The sequence below is a fragment of the Rhinatrema bivittatum genome, chromosome 2 (assembly GCF_901001135.1).
Source record: "Rhinatrema bivittatum chromosome 2, aRhiBiv1.1, whole genome shotgun sequence".
NCBI classification, from domain to species: Eukaryota; Metazoa; Chordata; class Amphibia; order Gymnophiona; family Rhinatrematidae; genus Rhinatrema; species Rhinatrema bivittatum.
Window position 1 is genome coordinate 794,170,650 of NC_042616.1, and position 21,623 is coordinate 794,192,272.

The 21,623-nt window shown below is 47.0% G+C and overlaps 1 protein-coding gene across 23 annotated transcripts in view; it reads right to left on the minus strand.

Moving 5' to 3' along the window:
• PTK2 (protein tyrosine kinase 2) overlaps positions 1-21,623 on the minus strand; it is a 1,447,287-nt gene that overhangs the window by 560,566 nt on the left and 865,098 nt on the right. For all 23 annotated transcript variants that reach the window (XM_029592091.1, XM_029592099.1, XM_029592089.1 and 20 more), the window contains one exon: positions 20,340-20,424. In XM_029592091.1, the coding sequence (XP_029447951.1) occupies positions 20,340-20,424 (85 nt within the window). The remainder of the gene's footprint in view (positions 1-20,339; positions 20,425-21,623) is intronic.

Below are 21,623 nucleotides of genomic sequence, written 5' to 3' on the forward strand. Positions count from 1 at the left end.
CAGAATTCTTTTATTTGGAATTTGTGGAAGCTGACTACTACGTCTCTAGGGACAGTGCCCCTCGTTTTCGCCAGGGACACGGTCTAAATTGATTTTTGGGGCGTCCTGGGATTCTTTGCCCCTACCTTCATGGAGGATCAGCAGGCAGATATCTTTTATGACCTTTGCACAGTCAGCGTAAGCAACCCCATCAGGAATCCCGTGAAAGCGGAGGTTCCCCCTCCTTGATCTGTTCTCTAGGTCTTCAAGCCAAACAGTCTGGTCTGCCTGTTGCTGTTTAAGTTGTGTTATTTCCTTGCGGGCTGCCTCTAAAGCACAATCTTGCTCAGTGAACTGATTTTCCACAGAGGCCACCCGCTCCCCGAACTCCTCGTGCCTCAGATCTGCTGCAAGTTGCTGGAATTCGGTTTTTAGCGACCCCATTCCGTCTCTTATTTCTTTAAACCAGGCCTGGAAGTCTGCCCTCGATATCTCTGGGTCCACCGCACCTCCTCCTGCCGCCGGGGAGCCCGCTCTGTGACGCTCCAATCCCTCGAAAGTGTGGCCTCCCCAGGCCCGGATTCCGCTAGGCCGTCTCTGCGTTTCTCCGGTTCTCCCTCATAAGCAAATTGTTGGAGGTCGGCGATTTTTTTCCCTCACCAACATCCCGGCGTATGCTATTAATATTCTTGCAGTTTTGGTATTTTGCGACCCACGGATGGCTCAGTTAAGGGGGGGGGATTTAGCCATTTCTGAGCGGGGAGCTTGGTACTCACGCTGCCATTCGGGTGAGTGAAGTCACTTCCTCTTAGGTTTCACATACATTTTTCATACAATCTTTTGACACAACCTGGGTCAGTTTTCAGATTAACAATAAGCACTGTTTTTTACTTTTTCGATTCACATGGCTGTCTTTTGTCCTTGTCTTCTTTAATGTCGTTTAGCACAATACATGGATCTTAAGGATATTGTATCCGCATGAGTTGCTGCATGTAGACAAACACCGCGATCATTGCTGTACAGGTAGTTTATAAACTTTTTCACATTGCTGGGTCATTGTCTTTTCCCCTTTTTATACTGTTTATGTTTAACTATTTTACCTTTTAATTCTATATGGGTACCTATTGAATACATGGGTATATACATATATTGTACCATTATATTTTTTTTGGGTGGGAGGATAATTTTAAACATTCAAATTGATGTTGAACAATGGGAGGTCATGTTTGTGACACTTATTAACAAACATACCAAGCTCAGTTTTGTATTTTAATAGCTCAAGAATATACAGTTAGCTGTTTTATAGAAATATATGATTACTAGATGACCACCTTGCATGCAGAGCTTCAATCATAGGCAAAGTTTAAATCAATTCTGTACCATGTGCTTCTCAACACCTGTCAATTTGATTGGTTAGTATTCATGTGTTTTCCTTTGTTGTTCAGTTTTAATTAATATTGTTTTTACAATTTTTATTATAATGTCAGCATGGTCCTATATGTTTTTTATATATATGTTTATATTTGTTTACATATAAACATTTTTGTAATGCTTTTATATAACCCCTGAAGCAGCTCCGAACAGAGCAAAACTCAGCTTGAGTCAGGCTTTTTATGACGGATTGTACTAATAAATTCCTTGGTGTTTACTGATCATCTTCTTCGTTTGGTCGCTACTTGCAATATTGGATCGGATTCCGGTTTGTTTCCTTGGCCCCAGAACTGGAGCTGCACATCGACGGCGATTGGTGGCGATGCTTGCGGGATCTCTTTCAGTGCTTGGCCTGCTCTTTCCCTGGCACTGAGGAAGCAGAAAATGCCGATGTCTGGGTCAGCTGTGAGACCATTGAGGATCTATCACCATCCCCTCGATCCTTAGAGGTACTGGCGAGAGAAACAGCCAGGGGGAAGCGTATCAGAAGGCTCCCTGCGACTGCTCGGCATCGATGGGACAGATTCAGGAGTAGAAGGAGCAGACTTCGGGGCCCCAAAAAGTATCTCCATCTTATTGAAGTGCGCTCGATGCCCTTTGGGGGTCATCTGATCACATAGACGGCACCCGCGGATGTAGTGTGAGGCCCCCAGGCAGAGGATGCAAACCTCATGCGGATCCATGATAGATATGGTCCGTGGGCACTGGGGACACTGATGAAAACCGGTTTCGTGCCATGAAAAATACGTGGCGTGCAGTCGATGACCAGTGGTCACCACAAGGCAAGAGTTGGGAATCTAACGCAAAGGTGGAAAAGGGGAATAGAAGAAAACCTACCACATCGAGGAGGCACAGACCAAAGGGGGTCATGACTAGGAAATAAGCAGGAACTCTAAACTTAACGAGAACAAAAACAAGAAAATTGGAGAGCTCCATGACCGCAAGGCAACTGCACTGTGGAAAAGAGACTGAAGGGGGACCTCGCGTGGACAGTAGCAGGCTGGGCATGCTCAGTCTGCTGGTCAAAGCTTCTAGAAACTTTGACAAGTTTTCTGTGCCGAGCTCCATCGGATGATGTCACCCAAATGTGAGGACTACCATCCTGCTTGTCCTAGGAGAACACTAAATGCATGTTGCTGGCCTAATGTTTATTGCCTGATAGTGACTGTAAAAGATCCACGTCTCACCATAGTGTTCCTGTAGGATTGCCAACACAGTGTACATAGCTTGCCCTAGCTGGCAGCATTTGGTTCCCTATCCCTTGGGCCCTGTCCTAACCCTCACATGTGCATGAGATAGTGGCATAGGTCAGAGAACTACAGCAGGGACTTAAACCTGGAGGCCAAAGGCTCCAGAAATTATATAATACACACGTAGCTGAGAAGCTTTAAGGCACAGGCTCAAGTTAATGGTTGACAGTTAAAAGTATCTGTTATGGTTTTGAGGTGTTGGAGTGGATTCTTGGGTTGTGCGGCGATGGCCACTCCCACGGGGAGGAATCCGTGAGGAACCGCAGTACTAGGCTAGACTTTATACAAGCAGACACAGAGAATTAGTATTTACTATACAGCTTGATGGTACTGCCTGGGGAGCGGCCAGCAACGAAGTAACCCAGTAGAAGTAGTCCAGGGGTCCCTCAGCAGAGGAGACCAGACCCACACTCGAGTAGATGATAGGCAACGCAGGGTAGCAGAGGTAGGTCCCGGATGAAGACTCCAAGCGCTGCAGCTGAAGGTGAGACAGACTTTCAGGGTTAGTACTCACTGAAGTAGATAGCTGTATTGATGAAGATCCTGGCAGGCAGAAGTAGTTCAGTAGTAGGCATCAGAGTTGGGAGAGCAGGCTCTTGAGGAGCGAGTACCTGATATCCCAGATAGGTACTTGAAAGAAAGCATAAGGGCCCCCGAGGAGTGGGTACCCAAGTTAGCGATGAATTACCCCGAAGGGCAGAGTGAGAGCTTCCTGCGGCAGAACAGCTTAGACTGGAGACATTCCATTCCAATCCAATCTTTGCTAACTCAGTTTGTTAGCAAACGAAGGGCAGGCTAATTACCAGGATGTGATGATGTTACTCGGAGGGGACGTCCCCGAGATTCCCGCCATGACATGGATAAAGACATGGGTGGTGTGCGCGTGCACACCCTAGGAGGCCCTCAGGAAAATCATGGCGAACACCGTAGCTGTTCCGGGGACGCCGGAGTGAGTGGCATGAAGACACGGCAGCAGCCATCTTCCCAAAGCCTGAGGATAGAGAAGGAAGAAAGGTGAGGCACAGAGGTCGAAGCCGTCTGAGACCAACGGACGCAACAGTATCAATCACAGAATTAGCAAATGTTGCTTACCTGTAACAGGTGTTCTCACAGGACAGCAGGATGTTAGTCCTCACATATGGGCAACACCACAGGATGGAGCCCAATCACAGAACACCTCTGTCAAAGTTTCTAGAACTTTGACTGGCCCCCACTGGGCATGCCCAGCATGGCACCCAACCCTGCAGCCAGCAGGGGTCCCCCCTCAGTCTCGTTTAAAAAGCTACAGGAAGTGCCGAAAAATAAAATAAGAAATGTAATGAACCCAACACTGCGGGGCGGCGGGCGGGTTTCGTGAGGACTAACATTCTGCTGTCCTGTGAGAACACCTGTTACAGGTAAGCAACATTTGCTTTCTCACAGGACAAGCAGGATGGTAGTCCTCACATATGGGTGAGTACTGAGCTGAGGATGTCCGAGAATGCACCAAATGTACCCAGGTGTGCAAGGCACTAGGACTGGGGTGAAATCTGGCCGAGGGCATCCTGAATCCTACCGGGCAGGTGGAAGGGTATTGGTACGTCAAGTTGTGAATAGGTTACGCAGGACAGATTAGACGAAGAAGGAATCTTGTCTTCCGGCCTTGTCCAAGCAATAGTGGGCTGTAAAGGAATGGAGAGAACTCCAGGTGGCAGCCCTGCAAACGTCAGGAAGCGGCACCGAGCGAAGGTGTGCTACTGAAGTTGTCATGGCCCTCACAGAGTGTGCTTTAACACGGTCTTGAAGTGGAATGCCTGCTTGCTGATAGCAAAAGGATATGCAGTCCGCTAACCAGGAGGAGAGAGTCTGCTTACCCACAGGCTGCCCCAATTTGATGGAATGGAAAAAGAAAAAACTGAGTGCTTTTCCTGTGGGCAGCTGTACGGTCTATGTAGAATGCTAGAGCCCGTTTACAGTCAAGGGTATGCAGAGCCTGCTCTCCTGGGTTGGAGTGGGGCCTGGGAAAAAAGGTAGGTAGTATAATGGATTGATTGAGATGAAACTCTGATACTACCTTAGGCAAGAACTTAGGGTGAGTGCGGAGTACTGCCTGGTCCTGCAGAAGTTTAGTGTAAGGCAGATAGGTAACTAGGGCCTGTAACTCACTAACTCTGAGAGCTGAAGTGATTGCAAAAAGGAAAATCACTTTCCATGTGAGATAGCGAAGTTCACAGGATTGGAGAGGCTCGAATGGTGGTTTCATGAGCCGACCCAAAACCAGGTTGAGGTCCCAAGAAGGGGCCAGAGGACGCAGTGGAGGCTTGAGGTGAAGCAAGCCCTTCAGAAAACGTGTTACAAGGGGTTGTACTGATATGGGAACATCCCCGACACCTTTATGGAAGGCGGCCACCGCACTACCATGCATTCTGATGAAGTTTTTAGACCTGACTCTGACAAGTGCCAGAGATAGTCCAGAAACTCCGTGATTGGACAGGTAAAGGGGTCAAGGGATTGAGAAGAGCACCATGACTGAAACCTGTTCCATTTGTAAAGGTAGGATTTTCTCGTGGAAGGCTTCCGTGAAGCAATTAGGACACGGGAAACTGATTCAGAAAGGTTAAGTGCCTGAAGGATTAACCTTTCAACATTCATGCCGTCAGGGACAAGGCTTGAAGATTGGGGTGGCGCAGGCACCCGTTTTGCGTAATCAGAAGCGGGTCCCTTTCCCAAGGGAACGTGCCTGCGAATGGAGTGATCCTGAAGTATTGGAACCAAACTTGGCGTGGCCAGTGAGGTGCTATCAGGATCATGGTTCCCTTGTCCTGATGTAACTTCACGAGAGTATTTGAGAGATGTAGAAGTGGAGGGAATGCATATAGAGACCGGTTGCCCATTTTATTATTTATTTATTTATAGAATTAACTATAAAACAAAAACAGACTCCCATTGCTAAGAAATCCTCTATCCAGTTCAGGAAACTTGTTCCATGGACACTCTCAACAACAGCCTTGCCAAAGACCTAACCAAACTGGACCTCTCTGATGCTGACACCGCTATTAACTCCTGGCAATCCATCACACACTCAGTAGCAAACTTAATCTGCCCCTTATCTTCAAAAGTTATCAACCCTGCCCGCACGAATAAAAAACCCTGCTTCTCTACTGAACTAAGAAAACTAAAACAAGACCTACAACACAAAGAACAACGCTGGCGAAAAGATCCCTCCCCTACCTCACTGGCTTCTTACAAAACAGCAATGAACTTTTATAGGACATCCATTACTCGCACTAAACGAGATTTCTACGCCAAAAAAATACACGGCTTCCTATACGACCCAAACATTCTGTTCTCATATGTTGCAGCCCTTACCACCCCTATACCTCCTACCTTCCCAGAAGAAGAAGAAGCCCAAAGCAAATCCACAGAGTTGGCAATCTTCTTTGACAACAAAATCAAAAATCTTCTTGCCCCGCTGGCACCATCCAACACTTCATCAACTCCCTCACTCCCACACCAAGCCAAAATCATTCACCAACCATCCACGAACAGACACTAGAATCTCTTGAACCTACATCAGTCCTGGAAATCGAATCAATCATCAAGAAAATGAAACCTTCTTCACACCCATTGGACCAAATACTGACCAAACTACTTCTCACCATTCCTAACACCATTGCTAAACCTCTGGCTGACATTATAAATTGCTCCCTCAATCAAGGATCCGTCCCTGACTCTTTAAAAATTGCTTCCCTGAAACCCCTACTAAAAAAACCCAACCTGGACCCAACTAACCCTGTAAATTTCCGCCCCATTGCAAACTTACCTTTTATAGCCAAGCTAATGGAAAGGTTGGTCAACATCCGACTCACAGACTACCTTGACTCTCACAACATTCTCTACCCTTCTCAATTCGGTTTCAGGAAACGCCTTAACACAGAATCCCTCCTTCTTTCTTTAAGGGACATCATCCTGATGGGCCTTGACAAGGGACAATCATACCTGCTAGCCCTACTCGACATCTCTGCGGCATTCGATACAGTTAACCATTCTATCCTCATCATCCGTCTAAAGGAAATAGGCATCTCTGGCTCTGCACTGCTCTGGTTCAAATCTTTTCTGAACAACAGGCACTACAAAGTTAAAATTAATGACAAAGAATCCCACCCCATACCTTCAAAACAAGGAGTACCACAGGGTTCTTCACGTTCCCCTACCCTGTTCAATATATATCTACTCCCTCTATGCCAGCTACTAAACAGCCTCAACCTTACCCATTTTATTTACGAGGACGATGTGCAAATCATAATCCCCATCTCGGACCCCATCTCCTCTAATCTAAATTTTTGGAACAGCTGCCTACACGCCATCAACCTTCTTCTCTCGAGTCTCAACCTGGTCCTTAATACCTCCAAAACGGAACTCCTGATTATCTCCCCTAATGTGACAACCTTTTCGCCAATAATACAACTATTCCACTAGCTAGCCAGGTTAGAGACCTTGGGGCCACCCCGGACTCTAGAATGAATTTCAAAAAGTTCATTAACGCTACAACTAAAGAATGCTTCTTTAAGCTACAGGTCCTGAAGAAGCTAAGACCGCTCTTACACTTCCAGGATTTCCGTTCAGTGCTGCAAGCCATACTGTTTTCAAAGATCGACTATTGCAACGCTCTACTACTCGGTCTTCCCGCCTCTTCTACTAAACCTCTACAGATGCTGCAAAACGCAGCGGCCAGGATCCTTACAAACACACGTCGTAAGGACCACATCACACCTATTCTAAAAATCCTTCATTGGCTACCCATCCAATATAGAATACTATTCAAGACTCTCACCATCATCCACAAATCCGTATACCAGCAATCCACACTCCAACTCTCCATCCCTCTCGAACTACATACTTCCGTAAGGCCGATCAGATCCACCTACAAAGGTTCTCTCAAGGCCCCCCCTAACAAATCCTCGGTCCACAACTCCATTCATAAGCGAGCACTTTCGACTGCGGGTCCGCTCCATTGGAATTCGCTTTCCCCAGATATACACCAGGAACAATGCCATCTCTCCTTCAGAAAGAAACTGAAAACCTGGCTGTTCACTCAAGCTTATCGTTGAAGGAACCTTTTATCAACCACATTGACTCTCACCCTGACCGCTTCCCAACTCCCCCCCCCCCCGTCCCTGCCCCGCCACCTCCCCCCCTGCTTACCTCTCCATGTTTCCCCCGTCCACAAGATTTATGAATAATTGTGAATAATTGCCTAAGATTAATCTACAGCCGAGCTTAATCTAGCCGATTACGTATCGCTTTCTTTTGCTTTTCATTGTTTTCAATGACCTTTTTACCACTCTTCAGTTGTTATCGTTTTAAAATATCTTTCCTGTCCTCCAGCTCCCATGTTTTTCGCTCCCTATTTGATGTAACTTTTACCTTCTATATAGTTGTTATTGGTTTCCCCTGTTCTATTGTAAACCGGTACGATAAGACCGCGTCTTGAGTATCGGTATAGTAAAAGAATTTAAATAAATAAATAAATAAATAAATAAATAAGAGTTTTTATATACCGTCATTAAGTTATTCCCCATCATAATGGTTTACAATAGGGCACCTATATTTAATAAGTATGGGTCGTACATTACATAGGTTGTTCCATTAGTATTCGGTAACAAAAAGGCGTTAATTTTGGGGGATTGAGTGTTTCATAGCAATGCGTCCAGAGGGTTGCCTACAGTTAAAAAGCTTGAACTAATTCAGTAAGGAGCGTTAAATTAGGCATTCAGTGCTTTATGCCGCATATCTTTGCTTAAATGCCTGCATGCCCATGAGAGGGAGAACACATCTCTTGTCTGATAGTGTTGGCTGCGAGTGAGAGAGCAGAAGTTCTCTTTGTGGTTTTGAGGTGACGCAAAGAGGTCTATTTGAGGGTAACCCCATTGTTGGAAGATTGAGTCCACTATTGAGGGGTTGACAGACCACTCGTGCGGTTGAAAGGTGCGACTTAGCTTGTCTGCCAACACATTGTCCACTCCCAGCAAGTAGGTGACCCTGAGGTACATCGAGTGGGAGAGGGCCTCCTCTCATATCTGCGCAGCTTCCTGACACAGGAGGCAGGAGCCCGTGCCTCCCTGTTTGTTGATGTACCACATGGCCACCTGGTTGTCCGTCTGAATCAGGATGACTTGGTTGGAGAGGCGATCCTGAAATACTCCGAGAATATCTGATTGCTCGAAGCTCCAGGAAATTGATTTGGTTTTTGGCTTCCTCTGGAGACCAAGTTCCTTGTGTCTGCAGATTGGCCACATGGGCTCCCCAGCCGAGTTTGGAAGCATTGGTGGTGAGAGTTATTAGAGGGTGTGGAGCCTGGAAGGGCAAGCCTTGGAGGAGATTGATCTGATTTTTCCACCAGGCGAGAGACTGATGGAGTGAGTCAGTGACGTGGACAATGGTCGACAGGGGCTGAATGCATTGAGTCCATTGTGACAGAGTCCACTGCATGACTCTCATAGCTAGGCGGGCCATTGGGGTGATTTGAACTGAGGACGCCATGTGTCCCAGTAGGATGAGAAAGCGGCGTGCAGTCGTGTAGCGCTGAGACTGCAGCTGGTATGCGAGAGAGATGAGAATGAGAGCTCGTTGTCGAGGTAGAAAAGCTTTTGCCTGCAAGGTAATTCTGCAATACAGAATCCTTATTACTATTAATGACAGATACTATCCTCAAGGGCATGGACCATGGAAAATCCTACTTGCTCGCCCTCTTAGACATCTCTGCAGCATTCGACACTGTTAACCACCAAATTCTATTGACCTGCCTGGCAGAAATAGGCATTGCTGACACAGCCCTTTCATGGTTTTCCTCATATCTCAACCACAGAGAATACATTGTAAAAATTGACAGACACCAATCCTCACACGTCCCAATCACACAAGGTGTCCCACAAGGTTCCTCCTTATCATCCACTCTGTTCAACATTTACCTCCTACCACTGTGCCGCTTACTGTCCGACCTCGGCCTAAAATTCTTCCAAACGCAGGCGATGTGCAGATTCTCACACCGATCCAAAAATCAATTGATGAATCCTTGCACTTCTGGGGATCCTGCCTCACATCTATTACATCCATGCTTTCCAACCTCCACTTAGCTCTAAACGCATCTCCAGCCATCCAGACGGCACTCCACACCGCACACCCAAGAACACAACCAGTACTCAACACCAACTTTGTGCGGTAAGAGACCTGGGTATCCTCATAGATAATCAATTAAATTTTAAACCCTACATCAAATCCCTACTAAACGGAGGTTTCTATAAATTAAATGTCCTCAGGAAACTCAAACCATTATTACACACTCACGACTTCCGTACTGTAGTTCAGACCACCATGCTTGCAAAACTGGACTATTGTAACTCCCTCCTACTCGGCCTTCCCGCCTCCACCATCAGGTCACTCCAGATCCTACAAAACTCCATGGCCAGAGTCATAACAAATACTCACAAAACGGAACACATTACCCCTATCTTAAAAGACCTGCACTGGCTCCCTATCTCCTTCCGCTCATAATACAAAACCCTTACCATTCTTCACTGCTCACTACACAAATTTAATCACACTTGGCTTGAAGAAATGCCTCGCTTCCGCACTACTAACCGCCCCATAAGAAGTGCCCATTTAGGTACCCTACACACTCCTTCCCTTAAGTCAGCTCATCTGTCACTCACTAGAGAAAGGGCTTTCTCCGTAGCTGGTACCTCCCTCTGGAACTCTCTCTCCCTGCCTCCCTCCGTATAGAGCCTTCTCTCACCAAATTTAAAAAAGGAGTCAAAACATGGCTCTTCAAGCAGGCCTACCCTGACACAAATATAACGTAGAATTACTATGCAGCCGGACTTTTGCCATGATTTTCCCTCTTACCAGTCCTCCTTCCCTCCAGCCCTCCCCGGAATGTTGGCACACTTTGAACTCCCTCAGCATACGAACCCCATTAAGAAAGGTTATTGATATATTGAATGTACAAAGTTCTCTGCCCTTTCTACCTCCTTGATTTGCTTTCAAACCTGAATTATAATTCCTCATATCATGTAAATAGTTTCTCCTTACTTTGACTGCGATATGATTCTGTGTTTATTGTATTTTCCTCCTTTTCAGTTCAATGTAAGCCGGCATGATGTGCTTTACGAATGTCGGCAAAGAAAAACTTATAAATAAATAAATAAATAAATAAATGTGTCCAAGTCTGCCCCTATGAATGATAAGGTTTGAGATGGGACTAAGTAGGATTTGTTGTAGTTGACGAGAAATCCTAGCGAAATCAGCGTGTGTAAGGTAAGATGTAGATCCAGGTAAGATGTAGGAACGACAGAGCAGTTTGCTGAGTAGGAGCCCTGATCAACCAATCGTCTAGATAGGGGTAGACGTGAACACCTTGAGTCCTGAGGAAGGCTGTAACTACTACAAGACATTTTGTGAAGACTTGTGGTGCAGACTCGAGGCCGAATGGAAGCACTCGGTACAGATAGTGCTTGGGGCCTACCAGAAATCTCAGGTATTTGCGATGAGATGGAGTTATCGCAAAATGAGTGTATGCATCCTGGAGGTCTAGAGAGCAGAGCCAGTCTCCTCTTTGTAGAAGAGGAAGAAGAGAATCCAAGGTTACCATTTTGAACTTTTCTCGATGGAGGTACTTGTTGAGGGCACGTAGATCCAGAATTGGACGAACGCCTCCCGATTTTTTTGGGGATTAGGAAGTACCAGGAATAGAACCCTAGGCCGTGCTGAGAGTAGGGTTCTATTGCCTTGGACTGGAGAAGTAGGGAGACCTCCTGTTCCAGAAGGATGGAGTGATCAGATGTTCTCCACGTCGGTAGAGGTGGGGAGTCCGGTGGGATGGAGAGAAAGTTGAGATGATAACCTTGAGCGATTATCGCTAGGACCCACTGGTCTGAGGTGATTGAGTGCCACCTGTTGCTGAAATGGCACAATCAACCTCCCACTGGTATGTGAGGCAGCGGAAGCTGGCTGCTGCTCTCTATGCAGGAGTCAAAAACCGGAAGCAGGGCCCAGCTGAGGAGCTGCTTGTTGCTTTTGTTTTCGTATCTGACGAGACTGGGTTTTTTAAAATGGTCTCGTAGAGCGAGTTCTAGCCGGTGGCGGGTAGAATTTCTTCAGACGGAAGAAGGACTTCTTAGTGTCTTTTCGGAAAGGCTGTTTTGAGGAGTACTCAGAATTATTAGGAAGGGAATGGTTAATAAAACGGAAAATGTCATAATGCCTCTATATCGCTCCATGGTGAGACCGCAGCTTGAATACTTTGTACAGTTCTGGTCGCCGCATCTCAAAAAAGATATAGTTGCGATGGAGAAGGTACAGAGAAGGGCAACCAAAATGATAAAGGGGATGGAACAGCTCCCCTATGAGGAAAGGCTGAAGAGGTTAGGGCTGTTCAGCTTGGAGAAGAGAAAGCTGAGGGGGGATATAATAGAGGTCTTTAAGATCATGAGAGGTCTTGAACGAGTAGATGTGACTCGGTTATTTACACTTTCGAATAATAGAAGGACTAGGGGGCATTCCATGAAGTTAACAAGTAGCACATTTAAGACTATTCGGAGAAATTTCTTTTTCACTCAACGCACAATACAGCTCTGGAATTTGTTGCCAGAGGATGTGGTTAGTGCTGTTAGTGTAGCTGGGTTCAAAAAAGGTTTGGATAAGTTCTTGGAGGAGAAGTCCATTAACGGCTATTAATCAAGTTTACTTAGGGAATAGCCACTGCTATTAATTGCATCAGTAGCATGGGATCTTCTTAGTGTTTGGGTAATTGCCAGGTTCTTGTGGCCTGGTTTGGCCTCTGTTCAAAACAGGATGCTGGGCTTGATGGACCCTTGGTCTGACCTAGCATGGCAATGTCTTATGTTCTTAAGGCATCAGAGAGAGCTGTCTCAGGGTCTTATGATGGTCCTTGAGTTCCGCCACCGTTCGTTGAATCTGTTCACCGAACAGACTGTCTCCTACACAGGGCAGGTCGGATAATCTGTCTTGCACTTCAGGGCAAAGGTCCGAAGACTTGAGCCAGGCCCATCTTCTTGCCGAGATAGCAGCTGCAGATACCCTGGTAGCAGTGTCAAAGATATCGTAAGATGATCTTATTTCATGCTTGCCCGCCTCAAAACCCTTGTTTACTAGGGTTTGGAGCTGATCTTGAAATTGCTGAGGTAGGGAGTGTGTGAAGTCTTCTATCTGCTTAAATAAGACCCTGTTGTATTGGGTCATATAGAGCTGATAAGAGGCGATTCGGGAGATGAGCATTGAGCCTAGAAGACCCGGTGACCAATGGCATCTAGAAATTTTTGCTCCTTGCCTGGGGGAAAGGGTTTTGATCTCTTTGCCCTCTTTTGGGCAGATTCTACAACCACAGATTGGTGATCCAATTGAGGTTTTTGAAAACCTGAGGCTGACTGTACCAAATAAGTGGTGTCAGCCTTCCTGTTGACTGGAGCAACAGAGCCAGTGTGTTCCCAGTTCTTTTTTGGGAGATCCAGAAGAACTTGGTGAACAGGGATGGAGGTTATTTCCTTGGGAGCATCCAGGAATTGCAACAGCTCCATCATTTGATGCCTGTCATATTGTTCGGTCTGTAATTGGAAGGGAACCAATTCAGACATCTCCTTCACAAAATTTATGAAGGAAAGGTCCTCTGGAGGAGAACGCTTTCTGCTTTCAGTAAGAGAAGATGGTGAAGGCAGGTCATCAGTGTCTGGTGAAGACTTATCAGTCCAGGTATCATAGGGATCAGCACCTGCCCCTCTAGGAGCCCGAGGGGGACGGGACGGTGGAATCCCTGAGGGTCCTGGTCTAGGCTCAGAAGGAATCCAAGGAATAATTGGAGGCATCGATGAAGGCATCGGTGCAGGCATAGAGGGCATCGATGAATGGATCGGTGGCACCGGACGCATCAGCATCGATGGCTGAGGCATCGGTAGGACTCCCAATGGAGGGAGGCATTGGTAGGACTCCCGATGACAAGGTAAGCGGAGAGGGCACCGGAGCCATCGGTGACCCGGGATCCATCGGTGGAATAGCGGGAATGAGCCCTTCCATCTTCGAGGGCAGCGGTGCCAAAGCTGCCGGAATTGGGTCAGTGGTCGGTTCCACAATCGGTACCGGTGTCGGAGGAACTTGGAGTCGATGCATCGCCTTGTCGATGGCCTCCTGAACCAGTCGGTCCAGTTCTTCTCGGAGACCTGGAGCAAGCAGCCCCGGCTCCAGAACAGAAGAAGGAGGCAGAGGCATAGCTGACCACCGTTAAAGGCAGAGTCGCGGCTCCCAATCCCCTGTCGGGTGAGGGTTGCCTCAGTGACCTGGTTGCCGAAAAGGTCGGTGTCTTTTCTGGACGGGGTTTCTTCGATGGTGGCTCAGACGATGGCGAGGTCGATGGTCCGAGACTTCCGGTGTTGGTGGCGATGTTTCTCTCTATGATCCCCTCGGTCCTGAGGGGGAGTAGAGGTGGTTGAAGGTCGAGAAGTCGTCGATGCCGGACGGTCACCGGTCGGTGGTCAATACTGGCGTGAAGTTGATGGTGCCGGTTCTGACTACTTCGATGCAATGGACAGTGTCGGGGTTTGAGGCATTCACGGAGCGGGATGCCAGTGGCCAGTAGTTGGTGTTCCACTTTCATGCAGTGGCCAGTGCCACTTTCATGCCAGTGGCTAGTAGTTGGTGTTCCACTTTCATGCAACAAAACACTGCACGGAGCGGCAGCAGCCACAGAGGCATTCACGGAGCAGGATGCCGGTGGCCAGTGGTTGGTGTTCCACCTTCATGGAGCGGAAGGATGGAGGGCTGCTATCTCAAAAAAAAAAACAAAAAACAAACAAGCAAACAAAACAGGGGTGGGTAAGGGGTAGGGGTGTGGCCTGCTGGTTGCGGCGGTTGCTACCCCTGATTGAGCTGGATGTTCACTAGGATGGCACTGCTCTCTGCATTGGTGGAGGGGTGGAAGGGAATTGGGGCCGGAGGGTGCTGGAAGCCAATAGAGACGGGTGGGAGGGAGAAAAAAGGGGGGGAAAAATGGATAAACTGCGTAGCTTGCTGGGCAGACTGGATGGGCCGTTGGTCTTCTTCTGCCGTCACTTCTATGTTTCTATGTTTCTATATGTTTCTATGTTGATCACGGAAGAGAAGTTCCATCTTCTCCATTCTGGCCTTGCGACCTTTTGGTGTCATTAGGGCACATTTGGTGCAGGTCAGGACATTGTGCTCACATCCGAAACACATAACATAGAACTTATAAGGGTCTGTTATGGACATGGTGCGATTGCAGTCCGGGCACTGATGGAACCCTGACACCATGACCATGAAAAATTTGAGCCGCGGTACGGTCGACGGCCAGTAGGCCGCGAGGGCCAAACCCGATGGGAATCGACCGAAAACGGGTAGAAAACTTACTGGAGTACCGCGGCTTGAAAAATTTGAAGGAGGGACCACTGTGGGGTAAGAAAAGTTGTAGTAATTCCATGAGGAAAATTCCTGTCAGGAATCTCTGTGGAGCTCCTTAACCGCGTGGCTACTGCTGCACGGAAAAAGGAAGACTGAGGGGGGCCCCTGCTGGCTGCAGGGTTGGTGCCATGCTGGGCATGCCCAGTGGGGGCCAGTCAAAGTTCTAGAAACTTTGAGAGAGATGTTCCGTGATTGGGCTCCATCCTGTGGTGTTGCCCATATGTGAGGACTACCATCCTGCTTGCCCTGTGAGGTCATTTTACTGCCTTATTCCATAGCTGACATCTGTGTGCGCCTCTGAGGCAATGAACAGATACATCAGATCTGCAAATATCCTGATGACAACACTGCCTCAGCAGTTTCTAAGCCAGTGCTGACAGAGTGCTCACCTAATAGCCTTTCAGTTACAGGCTTTAGTAAATAGCATGTCAAAGAATATGGCATTCCCACACTGCTCAGAGGTATTTGCAATGTATTGTACCTCTTTTTGGTTGCATGCACCCATACACAGATCCACCCGGTTATCCTAATCTAGGCTGTCAACTATCATCTCCAGATGGTGACGGCCTTGGCCATTAGTATGTGATGTTGGTTATGTTTGCATCTCAGAGAGGATACACCTGGATGCTGTTCTGACTGTGTGAAGGCAGGATTGTGAATCAGATGGTATAATGGCTTCACTTGCTTCTGGATCTGATTAGATATTATGCAGATCTAGAACCCAGGCCAGTCCAGGGGTGGCAGCCAGTCTATGGAAGTCAGCCTTGCCCCAAGCTACAGGAGGCTTCACAGCAGTCAGTTCTTGGGCAGTGGAGCTTTTCTAGCATGCACAACTCCCTCACTCCTCCTCAGTTGTCATATAGCAGCTGACATTGTGTGCCAGCAGCCTGCAATTTCATGACGTATTAGGTTTTGGGGGAAACCTAAAAGGATTTGGCTCAGATAGCCCTTTAAGTGCATTGAGAGCAACCAAGTAAGGGGCCCAAGGTCAAGCCTTATGTGGCTCTCAGTGTTACATCCCCTTAACACCACACATGCTTTACATGTACACCATGTACTCTCTGGCTCAGGACCCAGCAGCTGCACATTTCTGGTCCCTAGAAATGAACTACACCTAGGGCTAAGTGTTATATTCAAGTAGGTCTCTGACAAAACTTATGTCATTAGAGCATTTATGACAATAGATATTCACAATGGAAGAGGTCAATGGTTTGAATTTGCTGCACTACCATCTTCATATAACTATACAAACGATAGGTCCCCAACAGTGTCTAGCCAAGCATTTCTACTGAATACTTTGGAAGCTGTTCAGCACCATATGCACTGAACAGCATATGGTGCTGAACACTAGCAAGTTAATGCCCATCTCACATTACTGCCCATGTACCTAACAGTTGGTAAGAGTATGCTGTCTCAACAGTAAGACGTTTCTGGCTTAGCTCCTGATGTCTTCCTTGGAAGCATATACTGAGCTTTAAGTAGTATAGTCTAGGCCCTATAGTCTGGACTTTCAGATAACTGCCTAATTAGAATGTGCAAGGGCACTTGAGCAAGCAAGGCCATGTGGAGACCACACATTTGAGCTACTCAATCCTTAAGACAAAAACCACACAATGAAAATACACAACCAAAAGTGCTTCTTCTTAACCCGTGACCACTTTATTACACAATTGTCAACAGATTCAAAGCAAGTCAAAGTCTTTGGTAATCACAATCAGCAAGGACAAGATTTTGAACAACAGATGCAAATTAACTGCACAATGAGTATAGACCTGTACATACATACCGTATATAGAAATGGCATCATTACATATACAGGTTTAGCATCTTATCCTTTTGACACAATGATGATTACAGCAAAGACCACAGAAAGTGGAAGTGGCACGCCAATAACTGCAGTACAGCTGTAATGTTTGAGCTGATAGCAGCATAACTATGTGATAGTCAGTCCATGTATAAAGAGTGCACTGCAATGGGACAGTCTAAGGGCCACGGCAGCAGAGTTCAAGAGAAGGCCCCAGACAGTCCATGTAGAAAGAGTGCACTGTAATGGGACAGCCTAAGAGCTACGGCAGCAGAGTTCAAGTAGCTGGCAGAAGGACCATGACTGGAGAGCGCAGCTTGGAAGCACAGGACCAAGACTGGAGAGTAGAGCTTAGAGGTAGGAGCCCCAGGACAAGGAACAGCAGCCTGGAGGTAGAAGCTCAGGATAAGACACCAGCACGGAGGCAGCAGCAGGATGAGATGAGATCAGATGAAAAACACCCCAGCATCAGGAGAAGGAGCTGAGACATGATGAGAAGAGATAGCAGATGGACTGTAACTGTAGGCGGACCAAGCATGAAGGGGGGCATTTGAAGTAGGCAGGACTACACACACAGGCTGACAGTTGACCATCCCCATCAGCAAGCTAGCACAGATATTCTATAATCAGAAGGGGCCCAGTAGCTTTCTTTCATCTAGCTGGCACAACAACTCTGTAGAGAACCCAGCCAGACTTGGTGGTACAAGTCTTATTCCGCTTTCATGGCGACCATCTCTGCTGCCTCATGGCCCCTTGCCACAAGCATGGCTTCCCACTTGGGGAGCATGTCTTTGGGGGGCCTACCCCTGAGGCATCTCTCGGGCTGGGGACTGCTGCATGACATGGACTCTAGGGATGCTGGGGAGAGACTGGTGCATGCTCGGGCATCATTTGTAAAATTTGGGTCAGGACGCTGGTCATGGTATTGAAAGATGTAGCAACCATCGTCAAAGCCTGTGAGTGCACGGCAGTCTGATCAGACAGTGCCTAGGTTTTGATATTCACTGCCTTCCTGAGTCACACTGGCTTGGCCTGTATTTGTTGGAGGTGTACCCCATGCCTCCTTTCAAGGCTGTCCAGCTGGTCATGTATTGATGGCTGGGTGCTGGTACAGGTGCTATTGGTGTGGCTGAGTTTGCTGGTGGGGCTGGTGCCGGGCCTGTAGTAGTCGTGGCAGGCACAGGAATTTGGGCCTCCAGGATTGGCATGAGAGGGCTGATGGCCTGCATCTGCTGAGTGCTTGCTGCCTCCCTCTGGCGCTATGGTGTGCTTGAGTGAGGCGGTGCTGGGGGCCACTGCAAGCTGGATTCCTTGCTAAAGCCTGACAGATTGAGGGAGACATTTAGAGGGCTGTAATATCCCAGGGGTTCCAGCATTTGGCTGGGCTGCTGAGTACATTGCTGCTGCTGCTGCTCCTCCTCCTTGCTCATCTGTGTCTGGGCATCTATGAGCAAGGGGCCCTGAAAATGTGCTGCTGGTCCCTGGGCCTTAATGGCTGGGACCGGCAGCTTCTTGGGCGACAGCTGTGGAAACAAAGACGACGACATAAGTACCAATGGGCAAAAATTGGCATGTAGCATTTGGCATTAGAGGTGTACTTAGCATCTCAATCAATGTGAGCATCTTATGCCAAATGATTTTAATAACTGTTGCAGAATTGCCATTTACAGGTGAGGTGAACTTACCAGCTGCGACTCGCATGGTGTCCAGCTCCTCAGCCATGCCCCCAACGACATCCGGTTCCATGAGGCGCACCTCCATTGGTGTGAGGATGAAAGGACACGGGGCTCCTCCTCTGGTTTGGCATAGCTATTTCTGTTGGCTACCTTCAACATGAGTTGGGCATTTATGTCCCTGTATCTGTGGGCCACCTACTCAACACTGCATCTCACGCCGCTGCACCTGGTGATCACCTGGCCGATGGTATGCCAGATCTGGTCCTTGGAGTCCCTTGAGGTCTTGGCCGCCCAGTTGCCAAAGAGCATGGCGTAATTCTCTTGGACCTCTGCAATCACCATCTCATTGTCCTGGACAGAATTTCAAGGCCCTCAGACGAACACGCCCTGCTTTCTGCCTGCCTGAATGGGGTGCCACTTCCCTCTTTCGGAAAGGTGTCCTCCCTTTCTTAACTCTTGCTCCCAACTCCCATCTCTCCTCCCTCCCCCTCAGCCCTCGCTGTCTATTCCTACCCTGTCATCTTCCTCCTACTGGACTCGCCTGCCTATCCCCCTTCTCCCTCCCCATTTAAACTCCTACTCCTCTTTTCCCTAGTGCTCCTGCCCTCATCCTCCCTTTTCTTCTCCTCGTGCCTCTCCTCTCTCTCCCTGCCTTTCATGCTCCATCCTCTCCACAGCTACCTTGCCTCCTCATTCCTCCATATGACCACCTCCACTACTACTATTCCTCCACACTCTTCCACTCCACCACTTCCTTAACTCCTCCACTCTTCCTCAACACTGTGGATCTCTATAGGCTAGAGGATGGAAATAAAGAAAAGGGTGCATGGGGGTAGCTTGCTAGAGCAATGGTTACTACCCTTATTCAAAAACCTTGATGCTTTTGATGCAACTGCAACATTGCTCCTCACTTTAATGGCAAGGGGAAAAGAAGAACTGGATTAAAACAACCAACGAGGGCCCTATCGCTTAAGGTCCGGGGATCTGATAAGCAAAGGGCTAACCTGCAGGGAGCAGCAGTTATTACTCTTAACAGAAGGCATGGGATTACTACCCTTAGCCAATAATCATTCTCTGCTTTGACAGCGGGGGAAGAGGAATTGGATTCAGATGACAACCAACATGGGCCACAACTTTTTCACTGATACGCAGAAAAAATGGAAAAAGCATAAGACTGATTCTACAGCCAAGTCCATAAGCAAAATATGTCAAGCAGCACTGTCTGAATTTTCAAGGCTGCTCATCACCCAGTAAAAAATGTTGGAAGCAGTACATTTTTTATGGGTTATAATAAAGCTTTGGGATAACCGCACAGAAAGGCAGCTGCTACCCTTAAGAGAAACATGGGGGTAACCTGCATGGCGTGGTGGGTCTTACCATGGGAAGCTTACTGGGCAGACTGGATGGACCATTTGATCCTTTTCTGCTGTCATCACTATGTTATTATGCACTAAGAACACTATGTAAACCTTGCCCTAGCTGCAGGTCTCGCAGCTCAGGCAAGAATGAACCCTGGAGACAGTGAAATGCTATGTAACAGGTGTTAGACTACACCATTTCCATCAATTCTGTATTATTTTACTATGAAAAAGTATGATGAGAAGATGCCACACTTAATTGTTATACAAGTGTGAAAAAATATCTTTCAAAAGTCACATAACACAAGTCTAGAAATAAATTGTCATGTAACAAAGATCTGCCAAAACTTTACAAAGGAAATATTTTGAGACTTACAAGCTTCCTGCAGGAACTTTTCTCTCACACTGTCAGAAGTGCAGTTTTTACATGTTTTAATTGCAACAGCCAGAGCTGGGTTTTCCTAAAATGGCAAAATGTAAAGAAGAATACAAAATACATATTTATTTAGGCATTAAAATTCATGTGCTAGCAAAAGCATGAAGCATAGCATTTTTGTAAGACACAATTCCATCTGCCAAAAAAATATATCATAATTAAATTGACTAGTGCCAGTTTCTAGTCACCAAATAATTGCATACGCAGCAAAACGCATGGCAACTAACATGGATAAACATTTTTCCAAGCTGTAAAGTAAGAAATTGAAGAAACCCTATTTTCTGAAATAATTAAAATGAGCAATTGATAGAAGCATTTATATAAAAGTATTATTAAATTTAATCAATTCTACATTTAAAACAGAAAAAAAAAATAATTATATCTATTCCCAATGGTTCTCTCTCCAGCTCCACATAACCTCCACATTCCATCCATCGAAAGAAAAACCTATCAGGAAAGTGGGAATAATGGAGGAGGTAGGAAGAATGGGGTAAAAGGAAGGAAAAATTAGTGAGAACAAAGCCAAGTCACACCAGTTGTCACTAGAATACAGATGCATATGAGACAGTGGAGAAATCAAGGCATATAACAAGTCCAAATAGAAAAAAGGGGGTATATTTCTAAACCTTTGTCTGTCCTAAAAAAAAAAAAAAAAAAAAAATCACACTAAGGGTTTGTATAAACTTTTAAATAGATTTAATCGGGATTTCAAGATGGCTGCACTGGCTCGGCGTGTTTGAGGTATCTTGTTTGGGCTCAGTTCTTTTGCTTCAATATGCCCCACTCTGGCAGAGAGCCAGAGTGGTTGTTCTGGGTCTGATGGACGCCCATCTGCACCATGGAGGGCTTGCTTTGGGAGTTGGTTCGCTGGAGGCTGACTGGGAAGCAGTTGAACCTGGTCCCCTCCCAGAGCTTTCCACCTCTCTTTCATTGGAGGAACGATCTGCCCCTCTAATCCTGCGGAGGTCCGCATACTGACTCAGCCCCGGGAAAAGGGTTGGTTGGAAGTTCCAAAGATGCCATAGCTCCTATTGCCACCGCTAATTCACTGCTCTCGCCTTCAGAGCTGACTGATGATCCAGGGAAGGCGGAGGACTCATCTGTCGACGCTGCTGCTGTGCATGATGAAGAAATAATTTCCATGTTTTCTGCTTTCCAACCAGTGGAATTGGTAAGATCCTCAACAATAACTATTGAATCTTTATGAAAAGCTATCCGGGCACG